At 25.5% G+C, this 22,394-nt stretch overlaps 1 protein-coding gene across 3 annotated transcripts in view; it reads right to left on the reverse strand.

Annotated features, from left to right (window-relative positions):
* LOC132924203 (trace amine-associated receptor 1) overlaps positions 1 to 22,394 on the reverse strand; it is a 55,799-nt gene that overhangs the window by 16,436 nt on the left and 16,969 nt on the right. Inside the window, exons 1-4 of one of the 3 annotated variants that reach the window (XM_060988372.1) lie at positions 12,200 to 12,422; positions 9,925 to 10,099; positions 2,899 to 3,139; positions 2,631 to 2,756 (exon numbers count right to left, since the gene is read on the reverse strand). In XM_060988372.1, the coding sequence (XP_060844355.1) occupies positions 2,631 to 2,756; positions 2,899 to 3,120 (348 nt within the window). In that variant the 5' untranslated portion in view covers positions 3,121 to 3,139; positions 9,925 to 10,099; positions 12,200 to 12,422. Of the gene's footprint in view, positions 1 to 2,630; positions 2,757 to 2,898; positions 3,140 to 9,924; positions 10,100 to 12,199; positions 12,423 to 22,394 lie in introns of those variants that run through there. The other 2 variants (XM_060988380.1, XM_060988388.1) reach the window with 2 other exon arrangements.

The following is a 22,394-nucleotide window of genomic DNA, read 5'->3' on the forward strand; positions in this document are numbered from 1 at the left end:
TACACCGGTCATATTTATATAAAATAAGAAAGTCTAGACTCTACTACTCTAGGTAGTCAAGATTATGTTAGACATGTTGTATAATAATAAATATATTTGCAGTACAGAAAGTAGTGTATTTAGTTTTATTTCCGTGAATGAATAATTATGATATATATTATTAATATGCATTGGTGTTTATATTTATTCAATTAAGAATTTACGTATTGGTGTCTTTATTTTTGTATAGAAATTTACATAATATGTAATTGTTTGTCTATTATATGTTTCGTGTGGGAACTTAACAAAATATCAACAAATGTGTTTGCCGTGCCAGTAATAAAATATATCTAAATAATTCCACATAGTAGGTAGTTTCTGATTTAAAATACATTTTGATGATAACTAATTTGGTTGTTTAAAAACAATTTGCATTATCAATACCACGAGAATCAGTCAATACAGTTTTAGTGTAATTTCCTAAATTTATTGGGCATGATCATAAAAGAGTAAAAAATAGGGAATAATATACAGAATATAAATTCTTACACAAAACAGGCGATTTTATTCCCGGCAAGTCATTCTTGATAGTGTCTATAATCATCATCATCATTGCCGATAACATATATAATATAGTATATACGCATCGAAATACCGTTCATAAATACGTAAGTTATCGTTTGTCGATATCGTATATACACATAAACGCTTTGTTGCGTTTATATATAGATCGCTGTAGTCGGTCATTTTCACCGCCCCTGTAGCAGCTTCTTATAAGTCCATTCGTCATTACGAAATTATTTCGATCTTTTTCGCTTCTTTTATTATACACGATGGACTGCGCCACGCATATTATACGACGTATAATGATAATAGTAATAGTATAATATACGCCGCCGCGATCGTCCATTGGAAAACTCTGTCCGCCCACCCATCGTCGCCCCGTAATGGGATCATAAGAGGATTTCGATAACGCGATCGCGATGTACCGTTCGAACGGTTTCAAATGTACATCTCGTGGGAAATATAATACCGCGCTGAAAAGTGTCTTAATAATTTCCTTGGGACTACGCGTAACGGCTCAATGCCGGGTATAAAGTCATTTGGATAGCATTAGGTACCGTATATTCGCCCTGCACAATATAAGGGATGGTGTGGATTTAGCAACGCTATTGGAAATAGTTTTACTTTATATTATATAAAATATAATATACAGAAGAAAATATATGAGAAGGCGGTTGAGCTCGAGGAAGAGGAGAGAGTTCAAACTACTCTCTTGGACCGTATATATACATGTAAGATCGTTCTATTTGATATAAATAAATGGATCTTAAAAGTAAAATAACATGTTCAATCGTTACGTTTTAAAGTAATATCACCCGTGAGTCCTGTTTAGCGAAACTATAATATATAGCGGTTTTTGATATCAGCTAAATTTTATTATCATTGAAAAATGAACTATAAATTATAATAATATATTAAACGAGTATAATAACAAACCAATAGACGGAATAAAACAAAAATGTATAATATTGGCCGTCTGTGATGTGTTGGATTATTTGTTTATATCGCGTTGCCACTTGCCTATTATAGCAAAAAAAAAAAAAAATGTGGTATTTTTGTCGGATTAAACATTTTATTTTGCTTTTATCTCCTACATCGATTTTATTGACAGTTTCTTTTATCAACACTGTGTGTCTCAAAGTCATCAAGAATTGATGTTTTATTCAATAACTTATAGGTACTGATTTAAGTCATGAGTTAAATTCAACGTGAGTATTTACATTGTGATATAATAATCCTATAAGTATTTTAATATTTACATTTAAATATATTTTAATTTAGTCTATGATTGTTCATCATAAGTCATAACCAGCGTTGTTCGGAATTGTTGTACCGTTACTTTTGTAAAAGTTTGGCGCCCTTTTTAGTTGGTCGATTCAATTATTTAACGGATTGAAAATTATACGAAAAACATACTAAAAACAGAACTTTTTTTATTAAATAAAACTTTAAAAAATATCAAGGTTAAGGAAACAAATCAATGTTACATTTTGATTTATTTAGTGTAGTTATACATTTTTTCGACATGATCTTTGCTACAAAGCATATGTCGAGAATAAAATCTAGTCGAGTACGTATAAAAAAAAGTTGCAAGTATGGGACAGTCATTGTCATGTATATTTCTATTTCAATTTTACTCAAGTTACTAGAGATTTATATTTAGTTATGAAAATATTACGATCTAAGTAATGTTTATTTACAGAAAACTAAAGATCAAACAAGAAAATAAAAATTTATTACTTTTTTTTTTCTATAAATAATGGCAATAATAAATGAATGTAGTAATTTTCTAATTAATTTAAGTTTCATTGTAGAATAAGTGATTTACCACAAATAAGACATTGACGAGAATATTGTGTGTTATCATATTTTATCTTGTTGCTCGTTAGTATTGTGATTTTGTTACATGTAAAATATATACTAATTTATTAATTTTGAAATGTAAGTAGTAATAATTAAAAGAATATCCAATGTGAATTGTAGTTTAAAATGTATTTTATTTATTACTTTCATAATAATAGTACATTATATATGTTAAATTATTTAATTGACATATTATTACATTATAACACAAATTATTAGCTTACTTGAATTTGACATACGATTTCCGAATATGGCCAACAATGGACAAGAGCTGAAAAAGCGGCCAACGGTGTAACTAACAGTCCAATGGCTAAGTCATTGCATGCGAGCGATGTCACCAAATACCGAGGCTGGAAAATGGAAACAAAAAACTAGGTAATGAAGTTATTATTATTTTTGTTTATTACAAGTGTGATATAATATATGGACCTTTACATTCTATGTTATAAATCATTATGATATATAATAATACAGGTGAAAAGAATATTTTACCTGTGGATGTATAAATTTCGTATATCTGTCGCTGTTGATTGTGACTATCACCATAAGATTAGCGACGAGTATGGCCACTGTGAGTAACGAAACGAATGCACTCTCCGTAATACCCGATACGGTTATGCGAAATAATAGACCGTTGGTGTAGATACGTGGATGCCAGCAGCTGCTATTGTACAAAAGTGGAGCTGTTAGCACTGTTGACCTGCCAGCCCTCATTTTATTACATGGTTTTATTCTAAAAAAAATACGTTATATTAGTAAAATAATTGTTCATATTGTATTTAAAATAATTGAGTTTTTTTTATTCTCTATATGAAAAACATTGAAACCATTGAAACCAATAATACAAATTGAAATGTTTGAAATTTGATGGATTTAACTTCAAATACTTCAAAATACTATCAAAAAAATAATAAAAAAAATTAAAGATACAAGAAGTATAGTTATAAGAAACATTTCTGATGTGTGCTTAATTTATAGCCGTGTAAGTACCCATCCACAATAATTTATTTTATTAATATAATATATCAATATCAATAATACTTTTGCGCATATAAATATTGCTGTAAAGTAATTATAAACGATTGATTGTATTTTCTTGTTTGAGTGTATCACATGGTATCATGCCTGACGTCTGTGTATACTACATTACCCTATAATATATGTATTAATAATATTATTCTAATATACAGGTACCTATTTACTATGGGCTAAGCTATTATTATATCGTTATCATATTGTATATTGTCATAGAATAAACGACTGTAAAAAAAAAAAATATTGTTAGATTTCTTTATTTCTTTTTTTGCAGTATAACGAAAATAAATTTTAAGTACCTAGGTACTTTATAAATTTTGTTCTTATTATAGGTTGTATAATATGTTATCTTCATCTAAAACTTTGATCATTTCCGCATGCATACCATCCGTGCATCCGTCTAGATAGTTTCAAGTCTTAAGCTTTTTTAAAAAGGAATATAATGCTTTTACAATTTATTTTTAATAATGTTCCGCGGCATTTGTTTTTTCGTATTTAAAATAATCATGCTGTGAAATATTTTTGGATATTATTAATAATGCGTAATACATTTTTTATACTTTATACTTTTGTAGAAGGCAAAAACAAAAAATAATAATTATTTTTCTATTGGTTATAATATTGATTACATATTAATACAAATAAAATACGTTCATACATAAATTTAATTGTTTTAGTATGATAAACGATTTCTAGATCTATTTCATATATTTATATTGATTTTTAAATATATATTTATTATAATTATATGGTAATTTAACTTGAATCAAAAGAATTATATATGGTCCTCTACTCACGGGTCGTGTTGATGATGTTATTTTTTTGATCAATAAAAAAAATAATATATACATAGAGTCCTATTATATTATTATAAAAGTATATGAATATGTAGTATATATTTAATTTTGGTTATTATTATTGTTATAATTACTTATTACTAATTAGGTATGAAAAAAAAAAAGGTAAATAAAGATGATAATATACTTACTGAAAATAAAGGGACAGAAAATAGAGAAAATCGCATCCACATACAATAACTATATGTAATGGGTATGTCACTTAAATAATTGGGTTGTAATTATATTCAACTTAAAAGTGAAAATAGAATAATAAAAATTTCAAGTGTAATTTTTTATTCAGTTTTTTTTTTTTTTTAATAATGATTTTTTGTTTAGTTTTAACATATGAATTATTATTTACATCAAACTTCCTATCAAAAGCATACCATACGTAAAATATTTTAAGAACTTTTTAACCATAAAAAGTTGTTCTCAAAGACATTTTAATACCAATACAATAAACTAAACGGTTTGAATTTTTATAGTTTAAATAAAAAGTTAAAATTTAAAGATATATCAAAACAACTATATATTATATTAATCATAGAACTTTAATACAAAAATTATATTTTATAATTAATTAATAATAATTGTATTTTTTAAAGAATCAATTTATATGAATAATTATAATAGTATATAAATGGTTTTTATGCTGTTAATGTACTTAAAGATTAACAATTAGAAAAAACTAGTAACAAAAGAGGAAGAAAGTAGGTAACTGCTTTGCTGTTTTTACAGTAAATTGAAGGAACTATGGGTATTGGGTATTGAGTGTACTTCGTTATTAATTTATACATTACTTATTATGTGTTAAATTTAAATATAATAATAAATCATTGTATAGAAAAACGATTCTAAACAAAGACGGCCTAAGTAAATTTCAAGATATAATTATATGTATATTAAAGTAATTTATTTTACTATTAGTAAAACAGTAGGTTGATTTATTTTTTTGACAAAAATATTTTATTTAAAAATGTCTTTGTGTGTATAAAATATAACATAATATATGTATTATATATACGTTAAAAGTTTTAAGTACTAAGGAACAATATTTTTAAATTATAATAAAATAATAAACATTATAATTCATCTTCAAAATACGTAATTTTTTCAAATTTTAGCTATAAATATCTATAAACAATAATTGAGTTTGTATATTTTTAAGATATTTTAGTTTCAGTATAAACTATTATTAAAGAACCTTCTATGAAATTTTCAAATCTTAGCTATAAAAATTGAATATTTTATAAATTTACAACTACAAAAAAAATAAAATGATTTGTAAATTTTGTGATTTTGTCAAAAACTAAACTGAAAATTCATATTGTAAAATCGTACATAATAATATGTAGGTATCTTTTATAATTTCCTAACTTTTTGATATAGTAAAAATTTTATTTTATTTTATTATCAAAATTATTTAGAACAGAAAAAAAACTATACATAGCTCAAAAATATTTTGAAAATTTTATCATACGAGTATATAGAAAATGCTTAAAGCTTAAGCAAATATTTGGAAAACATTTCAAGTTTCTACGAGAATTATTTGTCTTTGAGTTACACAAAGAAAAACAAAGTTATCATTTTTCATTTTAAATCGTATTTGTTACTAGAAACCATTAGCAAAGTAGAAAATCTGAGCACTTTTTCTAAAATTAAAAACAATACACTTTATTTTAAAATCTGCAATTCATTCATCAATTCGCTCAAAATCAAAAATTGTAGAACATTAGTTGTTTGAATCAATGTGTGTGTGTGTGAGTCAAAATTTTCCAATAGATGGAGATTAATTATTACGTTTTATTATCAAATTCATAGTTGTCTGGACAGTGGACGCTAGTGTATTTGTATAGCTCACTAACGCTACAGCTTAACATTTTTTAAGCATAATAAGTGTGTTAAATGTTCTAACTTTATTGATTAAATTACGGTAGATAAGATTTTATTATATTATTTGTCATGGTTTAAATATATATCGTGTTACGTTTTCACTACATTTCTTTAAAATTTTCTTTTAATTTCAGCTGCTCCGTGTTCTGACAGTTTTAATTAAAAGGACAGATAATTAAATACATTTAAAAATGAAAAAATAAAAAGGCTCAAAAAGGTGAAACGCCAAAAATAAAAGTAGGTAGTGAATATAAATATTATATTGTTTTATTACTCTTACCTATAACCAATAGTAATACAGTAATAAATTTTAAATATCAATGGATTTTATATATTATAAGTATACCTATATAACTTGTATATTATGCATCTCTGTAACACCATATACAATCATAAATATAGCTTAAAATATTTAATTGAGATAGAATTATTTGTTACTAACTCAATTTAAAACGTACGATTTGATGTTTTAAATTGTATCATTTTATTTTTGTTTCTTTTAAAATAACACAATAGGTACTATTATTTGCTTTTTGTTAATATAAATCGAGTACACTCGTGCATGATAGTGTAGTCGACGTTTCATAGGTAAGTCGTTACTTTTAAATTATTTTGTTTCCTTTGAACCATACATTATATATTTATACTTATGAAGTCTGAAATGTGAACATATAAACCATAATATGCATGTGCTTCAGGGCAAAGGCAACGTTTTAGTTTTGTTCGGATAATAATAATATAGAATAACAGTTTGTCGCGAAAGTTTAAACATTACAATTTAATATAAGTTTTTTAAATGGACTCAAGTTTTTCATTCTGTATCAATTTGTTCACGATGGATAATCAGGCTTCCTATTTTGTATAGTTTTTCAACATTTGTTTAGATAAAATAGTGAATTGTTTACATTTTTTTTAGACTTTATAAAGAATAAATTATGTATCTTAAGCAATGGTGTAGTATTAAAGTAAATGGTTTACGGTTTACTGATGAAATTATAGTCATTATACAGTATACACATAATGAAAAATTGAAAAATATAAAATCATAAATAAAAATTATTTATTTTCTAGCTTTATTAATATATTTAATGCATAATAAATATATTTTATAGACCTCAACCAATTACAATTTAAATAATTCTTAATACGAATACTTTTATATTCATTTTTTAAATTAGATTTTTCATGTTTTGTGTATAGTTTGTATTTTAAAATATAAGATTTACGTAATAGAAATAGTAAGCAATACTATATAATATAAGACACAAAATAAATTAATATAACGCACAAGGAAAAAAAATGTTTCAATGAAAATCAGTTAAAACTATAAATAAACTTATGTAATTTTTTTTTATGATTTGTTAAAATTGTTATAATGGTTTTGAAAACAAAGAAAATAAGGGTATGCTGCAAGTATCTAACAACTATATATATGGATAAAAAATAATTACACAATAATAAATTATAATTTAATTTTAATTATTTGTATTATTTAACTTATTATAAATCAAATATTAATAAATTATTTTTTTTATTGGTGGGCTAATGCAGTCTGTCGCTATACTATAAGACTCAGGCATATGGGTAACTTTTAATTCAAAAGCAATGGTCAATAAAATTTCATTCAAAAGCTGATTCTGAGGTGAGCATTAAAACTGAAAATTATCAAGGTTATTTTTAAAATGAGTATAATTAGTAATTATATAGGTATCCATTGCGAATGGTACCCAATTTAAATGTATTCATAATTTTCCCAACAAAAAATAACAATAACGTATACTAACAACTTAAGTACGACAGTCGACAAATCCATAGTTTTTTTTTTCTCCAGGCATGTAACAATGATTTGTGACCTATGAGAAAGTCACATTAACCCTACAGAAATACATACAACGTGGCACCATTATATTTCAAGAAGACCCTCCTCTTTTCGGACTTTTATTATAACTCCTCGGGTTCGCCCGTATTATATACTTTTTTCTTCCGATGTAACCCGGTTATATTCACCGAATCGTATTTACGACTGTCGGCGCTCAATAAAAATGTCATCGTACTAGTAGAACACGCGTTACTTCGGCGTGAGAGGTAGTCTTAGAAAATAGAAAGAAAGAGTAAACTAGAAAAAAATTATCGTTTTACGAGTGGGCGGAGTGTATATTATGTGCGTACAATAATATAATGATGTTATTTTTATTATAGATAATATGAATAAATCGGGAAATGGTTACGTTTTGTTTCATAAAATAGTTCTAACATTTTATTCAAGTTATGTATAAAATGTACTCATGTACACAAATGCATAAATATAAATCATTATCAATTTCCATTATATACACTTATTTAATAACCAACAAATTTACGGTTGTAAAAATTATGCTATGTAAATTAAGATAATAGAGGATTATCAGCTATTACAATAATAATAAATCGATGCAAATAATGAAAATGTTGTAGATGTTGAATAAATATTTATTTTATACATAAATCGTTTTGTATAATAAACCATTTCTTAATAAAAAATTATGTGAGTTTTATTGTGTTAAATTTTAAATGGTTACAAAAATTTCTAGAATAACCTCTAAGTTAAATTTTAATATTAATTAAAAATTATATATTCATAATATCTTCCTACAATGTGTTTTAAAAGTTAAAAATATAATGTAAAAGTGGTAAATAAACATTGAACAATAATATTTATACGTTAAATATTTACATAATTATTTACTACCAATATAATTGTAAAACTGTAAGTTAATAAAGTGACATATGACTATAAGTTTAAGAGTAAAATATAATAAATACACTAAGTACAAAAAGTTGATGCGAGATTCCAACCAATACACTTAGGGCCTAAAATGAAGCAATAATTTAATATTTATCTAGACCGGTGAAAATTATTTTTTGAAGGTAATAAAATATGAAATTATGAATATATCTAAAAAAAATAAAATACTATGAAATACAAATTTCTATTGACTTATTGTTATAGATCGTATTAATTTAACACCTTTAAATAATACTCATTCTTGTCAAAGTTTTATCTTAATGGGTTTTTATAGAGTAATAACTTCCAGCACATTTAGCCGATCGATAACACTTTATATATATTTTTTTTTTTTTTTGGATAAATGCCATTTCTAAAGCGCTTTATAAAATAATCTAATTAACCGTAACCCTTCTTTTAAGTGCTACTAGAAATTGTCAATTGTTTTGCGCATAGGGTTTCCCGGTTTCTTTTCCTACGATTTGCCAATAATTATTGATAAATAAATATTTATGTTGATAGTTGTCATTGCAGGTTAGTTATTTTATATTATACACAAAATTATAATACCATTAATAGTTCTCAAAATATTAAACAATAAACTAAAAGTTAAAAATCAAAATGTAAAAACTTATAAGTTGTGTATTAATTATTATACCTATACAGCGCCTATACTGCATCGTAGACAGGTGTATACAACATTAAATAAGTATTAGCTATAAATAAACATGGTATTATATAAAAAAAAAATGCACCTTTACTGTTTTAAAAATACTAATAAGTATAATAATTATAATATATACAATTACATGTAGTATGACAGTTGAAAACCGACAGTAGTTATTAGTTTTTTATTTATTTAAAAAAATGTATTTACAATCTATACAGTTTTATAATGTGTAATAGGCAATTTTGTCACATATGATATAATAATAATAGAATTTTTGGGTAGGCACTCAGCAGTATCAACTGACTAGTTATACTTACTTGATTAAGTTGAAATTGTACCAAGGATCTTTTTAATTTTTCTCTAATGTTCTTAGACATTTTTTTTAATTGCGACACACGCTAATCCATTATAGTATAATTTGTGTCAAAATTATGATCAGGTGAATATCCTACACGAAACGCATGATGGAACACTTTCACTGTAATACATTTTCTGAAAATAAAATAATAATTGCCCTATTAACTTACAGAGATTATTGGTATTAAAATAAAATTTATGGATTTAATTAGCTCATAACATTTATATTTATATTTTATAACAAATCCAATATTTTATATTTCCAATATCAAATTTGCTCAAGATAATTGTTCTTAAATTTAAAATTTAAAATAACAATTACCAGATAATATGCAGATTTTAGATTTTTTTTCATTTTACCAAAAGATTTAACAACAATAATACTTACTATTTACAATTAACATTTATTTTTAAATATTTAAATAATTCGCATAGGTATTTGTTTGTTATATATATAACATCCTCTATGATATGTATTATTATTTATTTATGTTGTGAAATGTGTTTTAAAGATTTTTTTTAATATCATTTTATTGAGTTATCAAATATATTTACCAGTAAACTTTTTTTTTTAATTTTTAATTTATGGTTATAATATATTATATTAATTATTAATTGAATAGTATTAATTCATTATCGAGTGGATATCAAAACCCAAACTAAATTCTAGGGTTTGAAGGGTGTGTAGAAAGCCATGTTTCACCCTGTCAACATAAAACCCTATCCGGTTGTCTGATTTTTCTTCTTTTTTCCTTTTTTCTCGTTTTTCTTTTTTTCCGGCCCGAACTGCAGCCAAAAAAAATATTTCTATACATAATACAGTTCCCGAGCTCCGGTCGCGCGCGTTAGAAAGTTGTATTAGTAACTCGACGAAAAATAACAAATCGCCCCTCACCTTGGCCGGGACGCCAAATAAATTTACCCCCGAGGTCCCCCAACTACACAAGGGACATGCAGACAATCTCTGCTTTTCACCCAAGCCCCAAGTGTAATCCGTTTTTATTCGATCTCGTAAAATACTGAGGCTTTCCTCTTTCTCTTTCCATTTATTGTGGCCACAAAGTATTCTGTCAGCCAAAAACTGTATAATATATACTTATTTATACATAAATATTATATTATAATATACATTTATGCTTTTATATGTTATTTTCATCAATATTATGTTAAATATTTTAAAATAATTATATTTTATCAGTCTGTATTTTGTGTACAGAAAAAAATTGATTAAAGTACCTATTCAATAGGTAGGTCATAGGTATTCTGTATTCAAAAATACAGTTTGAAGGTTTCATATGGTGTCGAATTCGATTAAATTCCTATTAAAACACGTATTATAATATATGTATATGGTTATGGTACATTGGAATATAATCAATAATTATACAACGTTAATTAAGTTATTATTTTAGGTACTTATTTAAGAGATTTAAATTGTAGAAATTAATAATATGCAAGTTTATCATACGTATAAAATGTATAAACTATAATGTACAAAATATTAAAACTGAGCTATAGATTTTTTATTTTCAACCGAAAACCATGATACAATTATAAAACTGAAACATAAATTAATACACTCAAGCAAAACATTCATATGCAAATAATGGGTTGTAAGGTAAACATACATTGTTGTTTAGCATAAAAGGGTAAACCGTAAGAATTAAATTTACTTATAGTTGGGTACAATAAATAATGTAAATTCGTTTGTAACTTTAAATAAAATATTCGTCATTGTCAACTATTTTATAACTATTAAACACGGCGGTATATTAAAGATATTTAATTAACTACATAAATATTAGCGATCTTTATTGGAGAATGGGAATCAATGATTTAAATTTATTTATTTTTTTAATTGCAGTTGATACATTTTGATAAATATTTTCAAGAGCAATATCATGGAGTTTTTTTAAATGAACCTACTAATCATTCGTCTTGAACGCTTTTTCATCATTTTCAGATTTTTCATTGTTTATTCAAAATTCAAAATGTTTGTAATATAACGTGATATATTGATGAGAGTAATAATTTTAAACTGGTTTAATAAAGATTTTAAATTAAAATCGAGTGCCGTAAATAACAAAGAAGTACGTCAAAGAAATCGCTACTTTATTTTTAAAACAATTTAAATCCGCTTTCCATTCTCTCGTGTTAGAAGGTTTCCATTTAATACAGTTTTAATGCTTCGTGGAAATGACAATAGGAATAGGAATTCTGATTTTTGACACATACCATACACTTACGTACGTATATACGATTTTCAGCTTTTATGCGATGGCGGCCAATAATCTCCGTGAGAAATTGCATGATTATATTAAAAATCCTCATATTCCACACAGTACCGAGTGATGATCTTTGAATCACTCGTTGGGTATTAGCGACATAAGTGGTTTTTCGTCTCTACTTGCCTCAACGACCGTGTTGGTTAGTGGAAAATGGAAATCAAACAGACCGTTTATTGCTCTATCACTGAGACATCGACCGTGCGATCACTACGTCTATGTGATGTTTCGTTTTAAGAGCTAAAACAATATAGTTGCTATTTTAGTATTAGCATACTAATCAACAACATTTGACGAGCCGATCGTCTCACAACTGGTCGGTTCGGTTGTATTCACTTCAACAGTTCAACATGCCGGAATAATCGCGACCGATCTATTTTTGGTCATTGACGACTTCCACTACTATGACCAACAGTTCGCACTAGGTAGCGAACACGAATAACTGGCCTAGTAGTATTATTCTCGTCCAGTAAACGACTCCGCGTAAACCCGGTTTTATAATATAATATTATTACATACACTACCGATAATCGATACACTTTCATTATATTATTATAAACTGTTTGTAAATGCGTATAATAATTGTATGCGTATATTATAGAAATGTATAAATATGTTTCGCGGTGTTCGGTGTTCATCATTGACGGCATGTCATTGCAGACCGAATCACTCAATTTGTTCGCGAGTGGCGAGGTGGCTTCCAGGGAAGAGGAGGAAGTTACGGTTGGTGAGCTGTAAAGTTGCGCGGTTTATGTGACATCTCTGGGCCTTTTGTGTAACGACGAATGAATCGCGGTCTGTGATTACGTACGTGAGCGGGGGAATTCGTTACGCGTCTGGGGAATTGGACTCGTAAACTGCGACGACGTTCTCTGGGGAGAAGACGGAGCAGAAGAGAGGCGTACTCGACTGTCGCGACGGACGAGCGTTTTAAAATCCTACAGAACTAACGTCATTTTCCCACACTCCCCTTATACACATTACACACACACACATCATATATATATATATATTATTTATTATATTCCCAAAATGTGGATTGATGTTCTAAAATACGACATAATATGTGTTTAATTGAAGACAAAGAAACTATAACGTTTTGTCTTTTGTGTCTCTAACTAATCGCACTAATCGAAAATGGTAAATATATTTTTTTTTAATGTTTGTGGTTTTCATTGTATATTTGTATACTTGTTCATAATAATTTGTGTTTATCCATATCAAAATATCATTGAAAACTATTTTTTAATACAATGACATAATACCATAATTTCGTTAGTAGTAGGTACGATGTTGCCTTCAAAGTCACGAAGTAATATAATATACCTAGTTACTATTATCACAAAATAATATTTATTTGAAATTATTATTATCATTTTAAATCGTTTGTTATTTAAAATATTTGAAACTTGTAAATCATTAAAATCGTTAAAAAGTTTTACTAACAATAAATATTTGAAAAAAGTAGTTAACTGGTAAAAATATTATCTGCAAACAACATTTTTCAAATGGAATTTAAAACATTTTTCAACAAGAAGTCCATTACTTTACGGTTGTTGGCAATCATTTTATCGTACAATAAAAACTTAATCGAACTTCAGAATAATAATTGTGGTAATCAACATGAATAAGAAATATATATGTAAGCAAATGTTGACACATTCAAAACTATCGTTAGCCTTAACGTGTTTTTCAAAAAATATTCATGATAGGTATTCAAAATCTGAATTAGTTTCTGTTGTCAGTTTACATTGATGGTTGGGTACATATAATATAATACGCGGTTAAGTAATACAATATTTGAATCTTATAAATGTAGTGCTTTAAAATGTCGTTAATCCTGTAATATATTAAAATCAAACGCAGGCCTGTATGATATAATTATTTATAGGTACTTAGATGTATTTAAAATTGTCACGCCCCACGTTAATTTGTTTTGCCTTCATCACACCATTATAAATATAAATTTTTGACGACATAAATGAAGATATGTGCATATAGCTAAATAAATAATAAAAAATAATTCAACAAGAATATGATATTTTTTACGAAAAATTATAGACGTAAATGTATAAGAAAAAATGCTACTGACCCCACGATCCCTAAATGAGACTCACTTGTATATAAGATTTTTCATAAGTAGGTAGTTCATATTAAAACCATAAAATCTAAAAAACGTATAAAGACAATTATTTTTATAGACATTTAAAGTTCCAATTTAGATGATAAATGTTAATTATTTTGTTATAATTTAAAAACACTATATGTGGGAATTTTTTTATTATTATAAATTATACTATGTACAATAACATTTTTGATTTATTTCGTATACAATGATATATTGTTTAATTATTAAAATTTAACACATTTTAATAGTGACCCGCATGATATCTAAGGTAAGTACAGCAGTAAGTGGTACCCGCTTTCCAACTTTTTAATTTTTAATTATATTAAAGAGACATTTTTACGGTGCGTATTTAGACAACTATGCGACTACTATTTTAAGGTAATTTTATTTGGGTTTTATAAAATCTATAAACTTACAAAAAATATTATGAGTAAAAAATTCTAAATAACGGCCATATAGGTATTCCAGGCACTAATAAATAAAATCTTTGAATAAGATATATTTAGACGATTGCTATGCGTCTTACTTTAATAGTTCGTATCTGCCGACAAGCTTGCTAGACTTTTAAAGAATAATTTTATTCAAAACATGTACTAGAATACTTTTGAATATTTTTTCTCGCTGATTAATGTCAGTTTTGGAATGGTTGGAAATTAATGTTAACATTAGGTTTAATCAATACATCATCACACCTGTTAGATGTATAAATATTAAAAGTATTGTACCTAAAAACTATTTAGATATAATAGGTATATAGTATAACAAATAATAATGCTAGTAACAATAATTATAGATTAGAATATAGATTGTTTATAAAAATTTGATTTGTCAGATGTTTAAAATTAAGTCTATATCGAAGACTAGAGCTGTTAAAAATTAGAGTGAGGCGAACCCGGAAAAAACAGTCGGAAGCAATTGAATTTTTATAATAATAACTCAATAACAGATTACTACTTGTCCCGATAGGTCTCAGATAAAATAAGAAAACGACTTCGTCAAATTATATGGACTATTAATATAACTATAAATACGTTATTTTAATTAAAATAAGCAAAATATTACATGTTATGCATCTAAAAACCGTATATATGCAATAACAAATCGTAAAGTACAGAAATATGCAAAATAAAACTTTATATTTTGGAACTATTGACTACTAAACCTTCGATAATTACCAATGTCTTATAAACCGTAAGTTTTATATAGTATTTTCGTATAGTTTGACAATATACGTCAATTGTATCAGTGAAATAATTGCCCTATAATTATTAATCTTATATTATTATTATTAATCTATATTTTACGATTGCAGCTGTTGCAGTCTTACGTGCTATTCGTAAACGACGTAGACACGAATTTATAGGTGTACACACACATACACACACACACACACACACACACACAAACACACACACACACACATATATATATATACAAAAGGTTTTTGATATGAAATAATGGCTAATAGACATTTTCCTCCAAAAATCAGATACTGTATTTCTCCTCTGTTGCCTGTTGGTGAGAGTTAAATATTAAAATACATAAGCACACATTTTACATGGACTTTCAGATTTATTTTTTAACGATTCGTGGTCGATTGATAGATCATCACCAACATGCTACGTATGATCGCTACGACGCTACGCCAATCTCATTAATAATAGTCGATAATTATTATTGTAGAAGAGTGGAACGTAGAACTGTATAAGTTTCTATTTTTGATGATAAAATAATACGATGCATTAACGTAAACATTCGTATTTAACAGTTGTATGATAATTGAAAATATTTCTAACATAAAATAAATGTTTTGAAAAAACAAGTAGCTATTATTTCTAGAATCAAAGACGATTTTGTGAGACTGTTAATTACTGTTGTTTTAATATTTTCTTCAGTCATTTTACTTTAAAGGATTTATTATCACTTATTGATAATTTATATATATATAATATATTTATTGTAACCAGTTTTTGTAATATGATTTAGTGTTTTCGTATCCTATACTGAGAATATCACACACTTTGAAACCGGCAAGTAAACTTAACATATCACTACGTATAAATAAACTTGCAAAATGCCTGTCAACAATTATCTTTAATGCTTTAATGCTACTTGCACCAGTATTTGACTCGCGGATCAGAGAATGTTAACTGTTTCATTTTAAACGACATCTATTAAACATTTCATCTTTGTAAACCAAATTCCTATCCTTTAAATATTCTGAGATATTCGTACATAAAATTCATAAAAGAAAATATTTAGAATATAATGCATTATAAATTATTATGTACTGTATAGAGACTAATGAATATAGACCCATCAGGTATTTTTTTAAACAAAATACATATTAATATTACAGTACTACAATATGAGAAAGTGCTAGTTGAAAGTTTAAATTTATAACTTTCGTTATATTTATATAAACACATTTTTAGATACAACTATTAAAATACTTTTACACGAAAAATATTTATTCTCTACTGATTTAAATTGTTAAATTTAACAAATTTTATGTTTATTTATGCAATCAGTAGGATCAAAATTAATAATTGCTGATCTAGGTATATATTGATATTAGAATTTATTAAATTATGAGATACAAATATGACAGCTGACATCACTATTAAATATTTGATTCGTTAACGGTGTCAAGTTTTTTAATGCTTTAATTTTAAGCAAAGTGGGAATACCAGTTTAAGTTTAGAACATATGCAATTGCAGTAGCAAATTAAATGTAGGAAATATATTATTTAAATAATGTAACAATTAACAATTGTGTTTGTAATTTTTTATATCATACAACATTTAAGTAAGTTAATGTTTTATAAATGTCTAATTGTTGTTTGAAATATTTATTTAAGATTTTATTTTTAATAAAAACCAAGAGAAATAAATTGTAAACAAATGTTTATTTTATATTAAACAAAAGTTTCTATTTTCGACCATTTATAATTACTACTGGCATTTATTTATTCTTTAGATTTTGTGCATCGTATATTGAAAGCATATCTTTTTCAATATTCATATAATACTAAAATGAAGAAACTTGTGTAAGTTTTTTTTTCCTTTAGTATAAACCTTAAGTATAAAAGAAGAAATATACTCTAGGTCGAGTTTTATTACTTTGGTTTTCGATTGGGAATCACAAGTCTGGTAGTGGGTGGAAAAACAGCCAAGCGACTAATACTGAAGCCAAAACGTTACAAAATTTTCTATGTGTGTGCTTTGAAACTACGTGCATCTTGTTCTTTGGTCAATTTTAATTTTTCACATTTAGATAATTGATTTTTTCCTAATTGAAACATCCATAATTGACTTTATACTCTATTATTCTTTAACCATACCAGTCATTGTTTTATGATCGTTGATTTATTGAACGTAGAAGAAATTTTAATTTTTCAGTAGCATTAAAGAAATAATTAGTCCTTACCGTGTATCTTGTATCTACGTTTTTATTTTGAGTTTTGTTTAGTCAATACAAAAATTATCTAACATGAAATAAATATATCGTAAATTAAATTAAACTTCAAATTTGTATATTAATAAAAACATGTACCTATTTATTAACCCTTACTATTTGTATTTGAAGGGAGAAAACTATTGGTTATATAATAATTTGTGATTACCCCTTGGCGTTTTCATCCCCTTTATATACTTTAGAGACAACTTTATTGTATAAGTTATAAACAAATGTCAAGACCTTACAATTTCTCAATAGTTTTAGAAAAATGTTATGAAAAACTAAGTAAATAATTTTATGAGACAACTGAACAAGTGACATTTCAGACTATTTTTAACTTAAAAAAAAATTATAGACTATCGACTAAGTTTAATCATTTTTGTGATATTTATAATTTATAATTTATTAATTATACTTGTGCTATATTAAAATATTTAAGATTACATTTTTCTAGGCATAATTAATGATTATGGTTGTATCTCTGCAAGCTTAGACTTGTGATTTCTTTTAATTTTAAAGATCTTAGCTATTTATAAAATAGATCAACAACATTTTTAGCCATGGTGTTGAGGCCTTGTAAATAACATGTTATGATACTTTTCATCGATGAGTAATGAGTGTACAAATAATGAGTTTTATAAATTTATAACAAGAAGATTTCCGAGTATTTAAAAATAATTTACATGTGCAAAAATTATTAACTGGATGCATTTTCATAATAAAATTGTTCCAAAGTTATTGGTTCTTATAGAGTGGTTATTATTTTTTATTATAATGTTAGAACTCTTGTTAAACTCATGTCTAAAGTTATTTAGTCTGAGAACTTTGAAAGGATATTATATAGTAGTTTGGTTGTCCATGAAAATATAATTTAGGGATTAGCATGATACATTTATTTCATACAAATATTATTGTAAGTTAGACACGAAGAAAGATATATACAATGATTGAATGATGTAATAATTGTAACACATATCAATTTATTTTAAATTATATTAGTATATAATACTTAACTTATATATAATTTACAGATTACATAAAATGTATAATTTAAAATTTTTATTAATTGTTAGTAAGTATTCAAAGTTTGATTATATGCATCAAGTTGGTTTATATAATGTTATTACTTATTATTATATGTTATCGTTGTTTTTTATTTAACAAATTAAACATAATATAAGTTAACATTACATTTTAAGATAAAATAGTCTTTCTATTCATTTATTTTAAGTGTAAAATTGTTCGGTATAAAAGTGTAAAAAATGCATTAAAAGGAAGGTGGTAATAGGTTACCTATCACCATAAAGTGAATTTATTTTATATCAAAATACCAGTCATATGTATATTGTATATTTTAAATTAAGTTAAAAAAATAAAAAAATGCAACATTTTTAATTCTATCTGAAAAAGCTTTTAGTATAAAAGATGTTTTTCAAATAAAATTATACATTTTCTTGTATAAGATGTGTTACTATAAAATATTTTGTAAGCATATTCCAGTATTAAGAATTGAATATTTTTGCGAAACAAAATATCTAACTTTTCGTGAAAGACAAATTTAAATTTAAATCAGTCTATATCGTTTCACCAAAATTTCGTTTAACACATCTAAATTTTACATAATATATAATATATAAATATAAGTTCTAAGTTACTAACTATCTAATATTTACTAGTTGAACATTTTATATTTATACTTCAAAATTGTTTTCAATATTCTGTTTAGAAATGGGAATTAGATGTCTAAAGTTATAAAAAAAAAAAATTAAATTAAATAAATAAATAATAACAATACATTCATTGATTCGCTTAGAAATATTATTTCGTAAAAGAAATTATACTTAAAACTTAAAAATTATGTAAAAGCAGTATCTTAGAAAATGTTAATACACATAATAGCGAGATAATTAATACTTATTGTTAAAATAATCACCTTGAGTATATATTATACTAGCTGACCCGGCAATGCTTCGCTATTGCAAGATTATTGATAGATTTATTAATACAAATATTGGATATACATTTTTTATTGCAAGATTTCTCAGATATTAAATTGCTATTTATTTTCTGGATGTTAAATAATTATTCTTATTTTAGACCAATACCTGCCTTGGTTATCTATACTACTATATAAATTGAAGTCGTTTTTTTTTTGTTCGGGATAAACTCCGAAACTACTAATTTGTATTATTAAAATATTAATACGAATATTGGATATACATGTTGTTGGTGTACGTGTGATACACCGCCGATATCAAACACAATACCATGGAAACCCATGGCCCGCACAGTGTATACAATAATATATATATAGGTATACAATTTACACGTTTATTTTAATTAATAATAACTAATTATTTATTAACTTAATCGGACTAATTTTTTGCCTTAAACCTTCTCTGTGATGTCCTCTTTAATTAAAAAAAAATTGCACGACGATTGAATAAGTAGTTTCGGAGTTTATCCCGAACAAAAAAAAGCGACTTCAATTTATATAGTAGTATAGATATAGATATAGATAATGTATACTGTACCTATACGGCTTGGTTGGCACCTAAAATACTTTGTACATCGTCCATATTAATTGTAAACAATGAACGAAGAATTTGGATGAAAAAATGTAGGTAGACACCTTCACAAAATGTGTCCAAGTCGTAAATCGTAAACACTTCATTATTAACTAACCCGTGATTTGTAAATTTAATTATTTTGAAAAATATTATTAATGAAAATTAATTTAAACTATATAGCTATACAGTGTGTACATTTTGTACATAATTATAGAATATATAGTGTATATTTTGCATTCATTATCCCTTTTATTTTTTATGGCATCGTTGACGGCAGGTTGAACCGCTTGATCATTACTACTCTTGATTACATTCATTAGAAGGTATCTATTAAATATTAATATCTGAGTGATATGTTTATTAGTTTTACATTACATTTTTTTCTTTTCGTTATATTTTTATTTAAAACTAATACTTATCTATACCAATTAATTTTAATTTATACAAACGTAAGTACAATTTTAAAATAGTATATATATTTTTTACTGGTTCTTTATAAAATGGTTTATTTTTGTCATTGGTATTAGCGTTTCTAAATTACATATTTTTTCACAATATTTTTTGACTAATTCAAATTATTTTTCGTATAATTTATTTTTTATTTTGACAATTATTCTTTGAAGTTGATTCATTTTCTTGAACATAAAACTTTACATTTTGAGTTGTTTTTACATATAGTTTAACTATGTAATTAACTATGTAATTATACGATTTATATTCAAACTGAAGTACAATGAAAGACGGTGTTTTTTTTTTGATTAAAATTTTAAATTGACATAAAATATAAATCAAATATCAATAGAAAAGTTATATTTATATGATCATATGTACCTATGTTAAATAAACTAAATTTTTTAAATTTTAATATACTTGTATGTATTTATTAGTTATAAATTACATAAATTAACATTTTATATTTTTTTGAGGATTACAACTAAAAATAAAAACGAAATAAAAAAATACAATAAACTTTTATATTTTATTCCATTTTTCCGGTTACTAGCAACAATTATGTAATTATATCTTAAAAATCATATTATTTATGATTGTTGTGTTCAGGAGTATTACATATATTCAATTACAGAAAATGGAGAAGTTTTTTTTAAAGATAACATTTCCAATGACTTTTGTTAGGAAGGTAAATTATACAACGGAACAAAATTTATAAATAATAATATTTAAAGGAAAACAAATATGTAGTCAAATGTCATACTATTTTAAGTAAAGTTTTGGAAGGCTTTTATTTTATTTCTTAACAATTCAAATATTATAGTCCATATATGCACTTAACAAAACGAGTGAATTATATGTATGTTTTTTCGTGATATTATAAGTGTTTGGAAGAACGGCGTAAACTTTGAACTACCGTCTCAGTTGGCATTCGGTGTTGTGTTGTTGAAAAAGATTTATGACCCGAAAATATGACCCTTTTCCTGCATACAGTGGTTGTGTAGTTATTATTTCGTGAGGTTGCACACAACTTAACCAAACAAATATAAAGGACGAAAATAAATCCAAAATATTGACATAACTTGATAACATTTTTATTTTAAATAATTTACGACCATTCCTATTTGCCATAAATTCTAAACAGTGCAAATGCTGTAGGTATAATCACGTGTGGTACATGATAAAGAAGAAAATAATAACTCGATGAATTTTTTTCCGGGAAATGAATGACGATCGTTCCTATATATTTCAAATAAAACGTCAATCGTTTGATTTATCAGTTAGGAGGGACGTCGGCTACCCCCGTTATATTGTTGTAAAAGTAAACCTATATACACACGCTGTAGCTGTTGTGTAGAACTGCAATTAAATACAGCAATACATTTAAACGAGTTGAATGTTAAATATTTATTATATAAATAAATGTATTATATGATATATATAAGCCAAAACTATATTTTACAACTTATTAAATATGTTTATGCATTTATTATCTTCGTATTTTAGAATGATATTAAAAATGTTACCTACTTAGAAG

Source organism: Rhopalosiphum padi, chromosome 1 (genome assembly GCF_020882245.1).
Source record: "Rhopalosiphum padi isolate XX-2018 chromosome 1, ASM2088224v1, whole genome shotgun sequence".
In the NCBI taxonomy this organism is placed as follows: domain Eukaryota; kingdom Metazoa; phylum Arthropoda; class Insecta; order Hemiptera; family Aphididae; genus Rhopalosiphum; species Rhopalosiphum padi.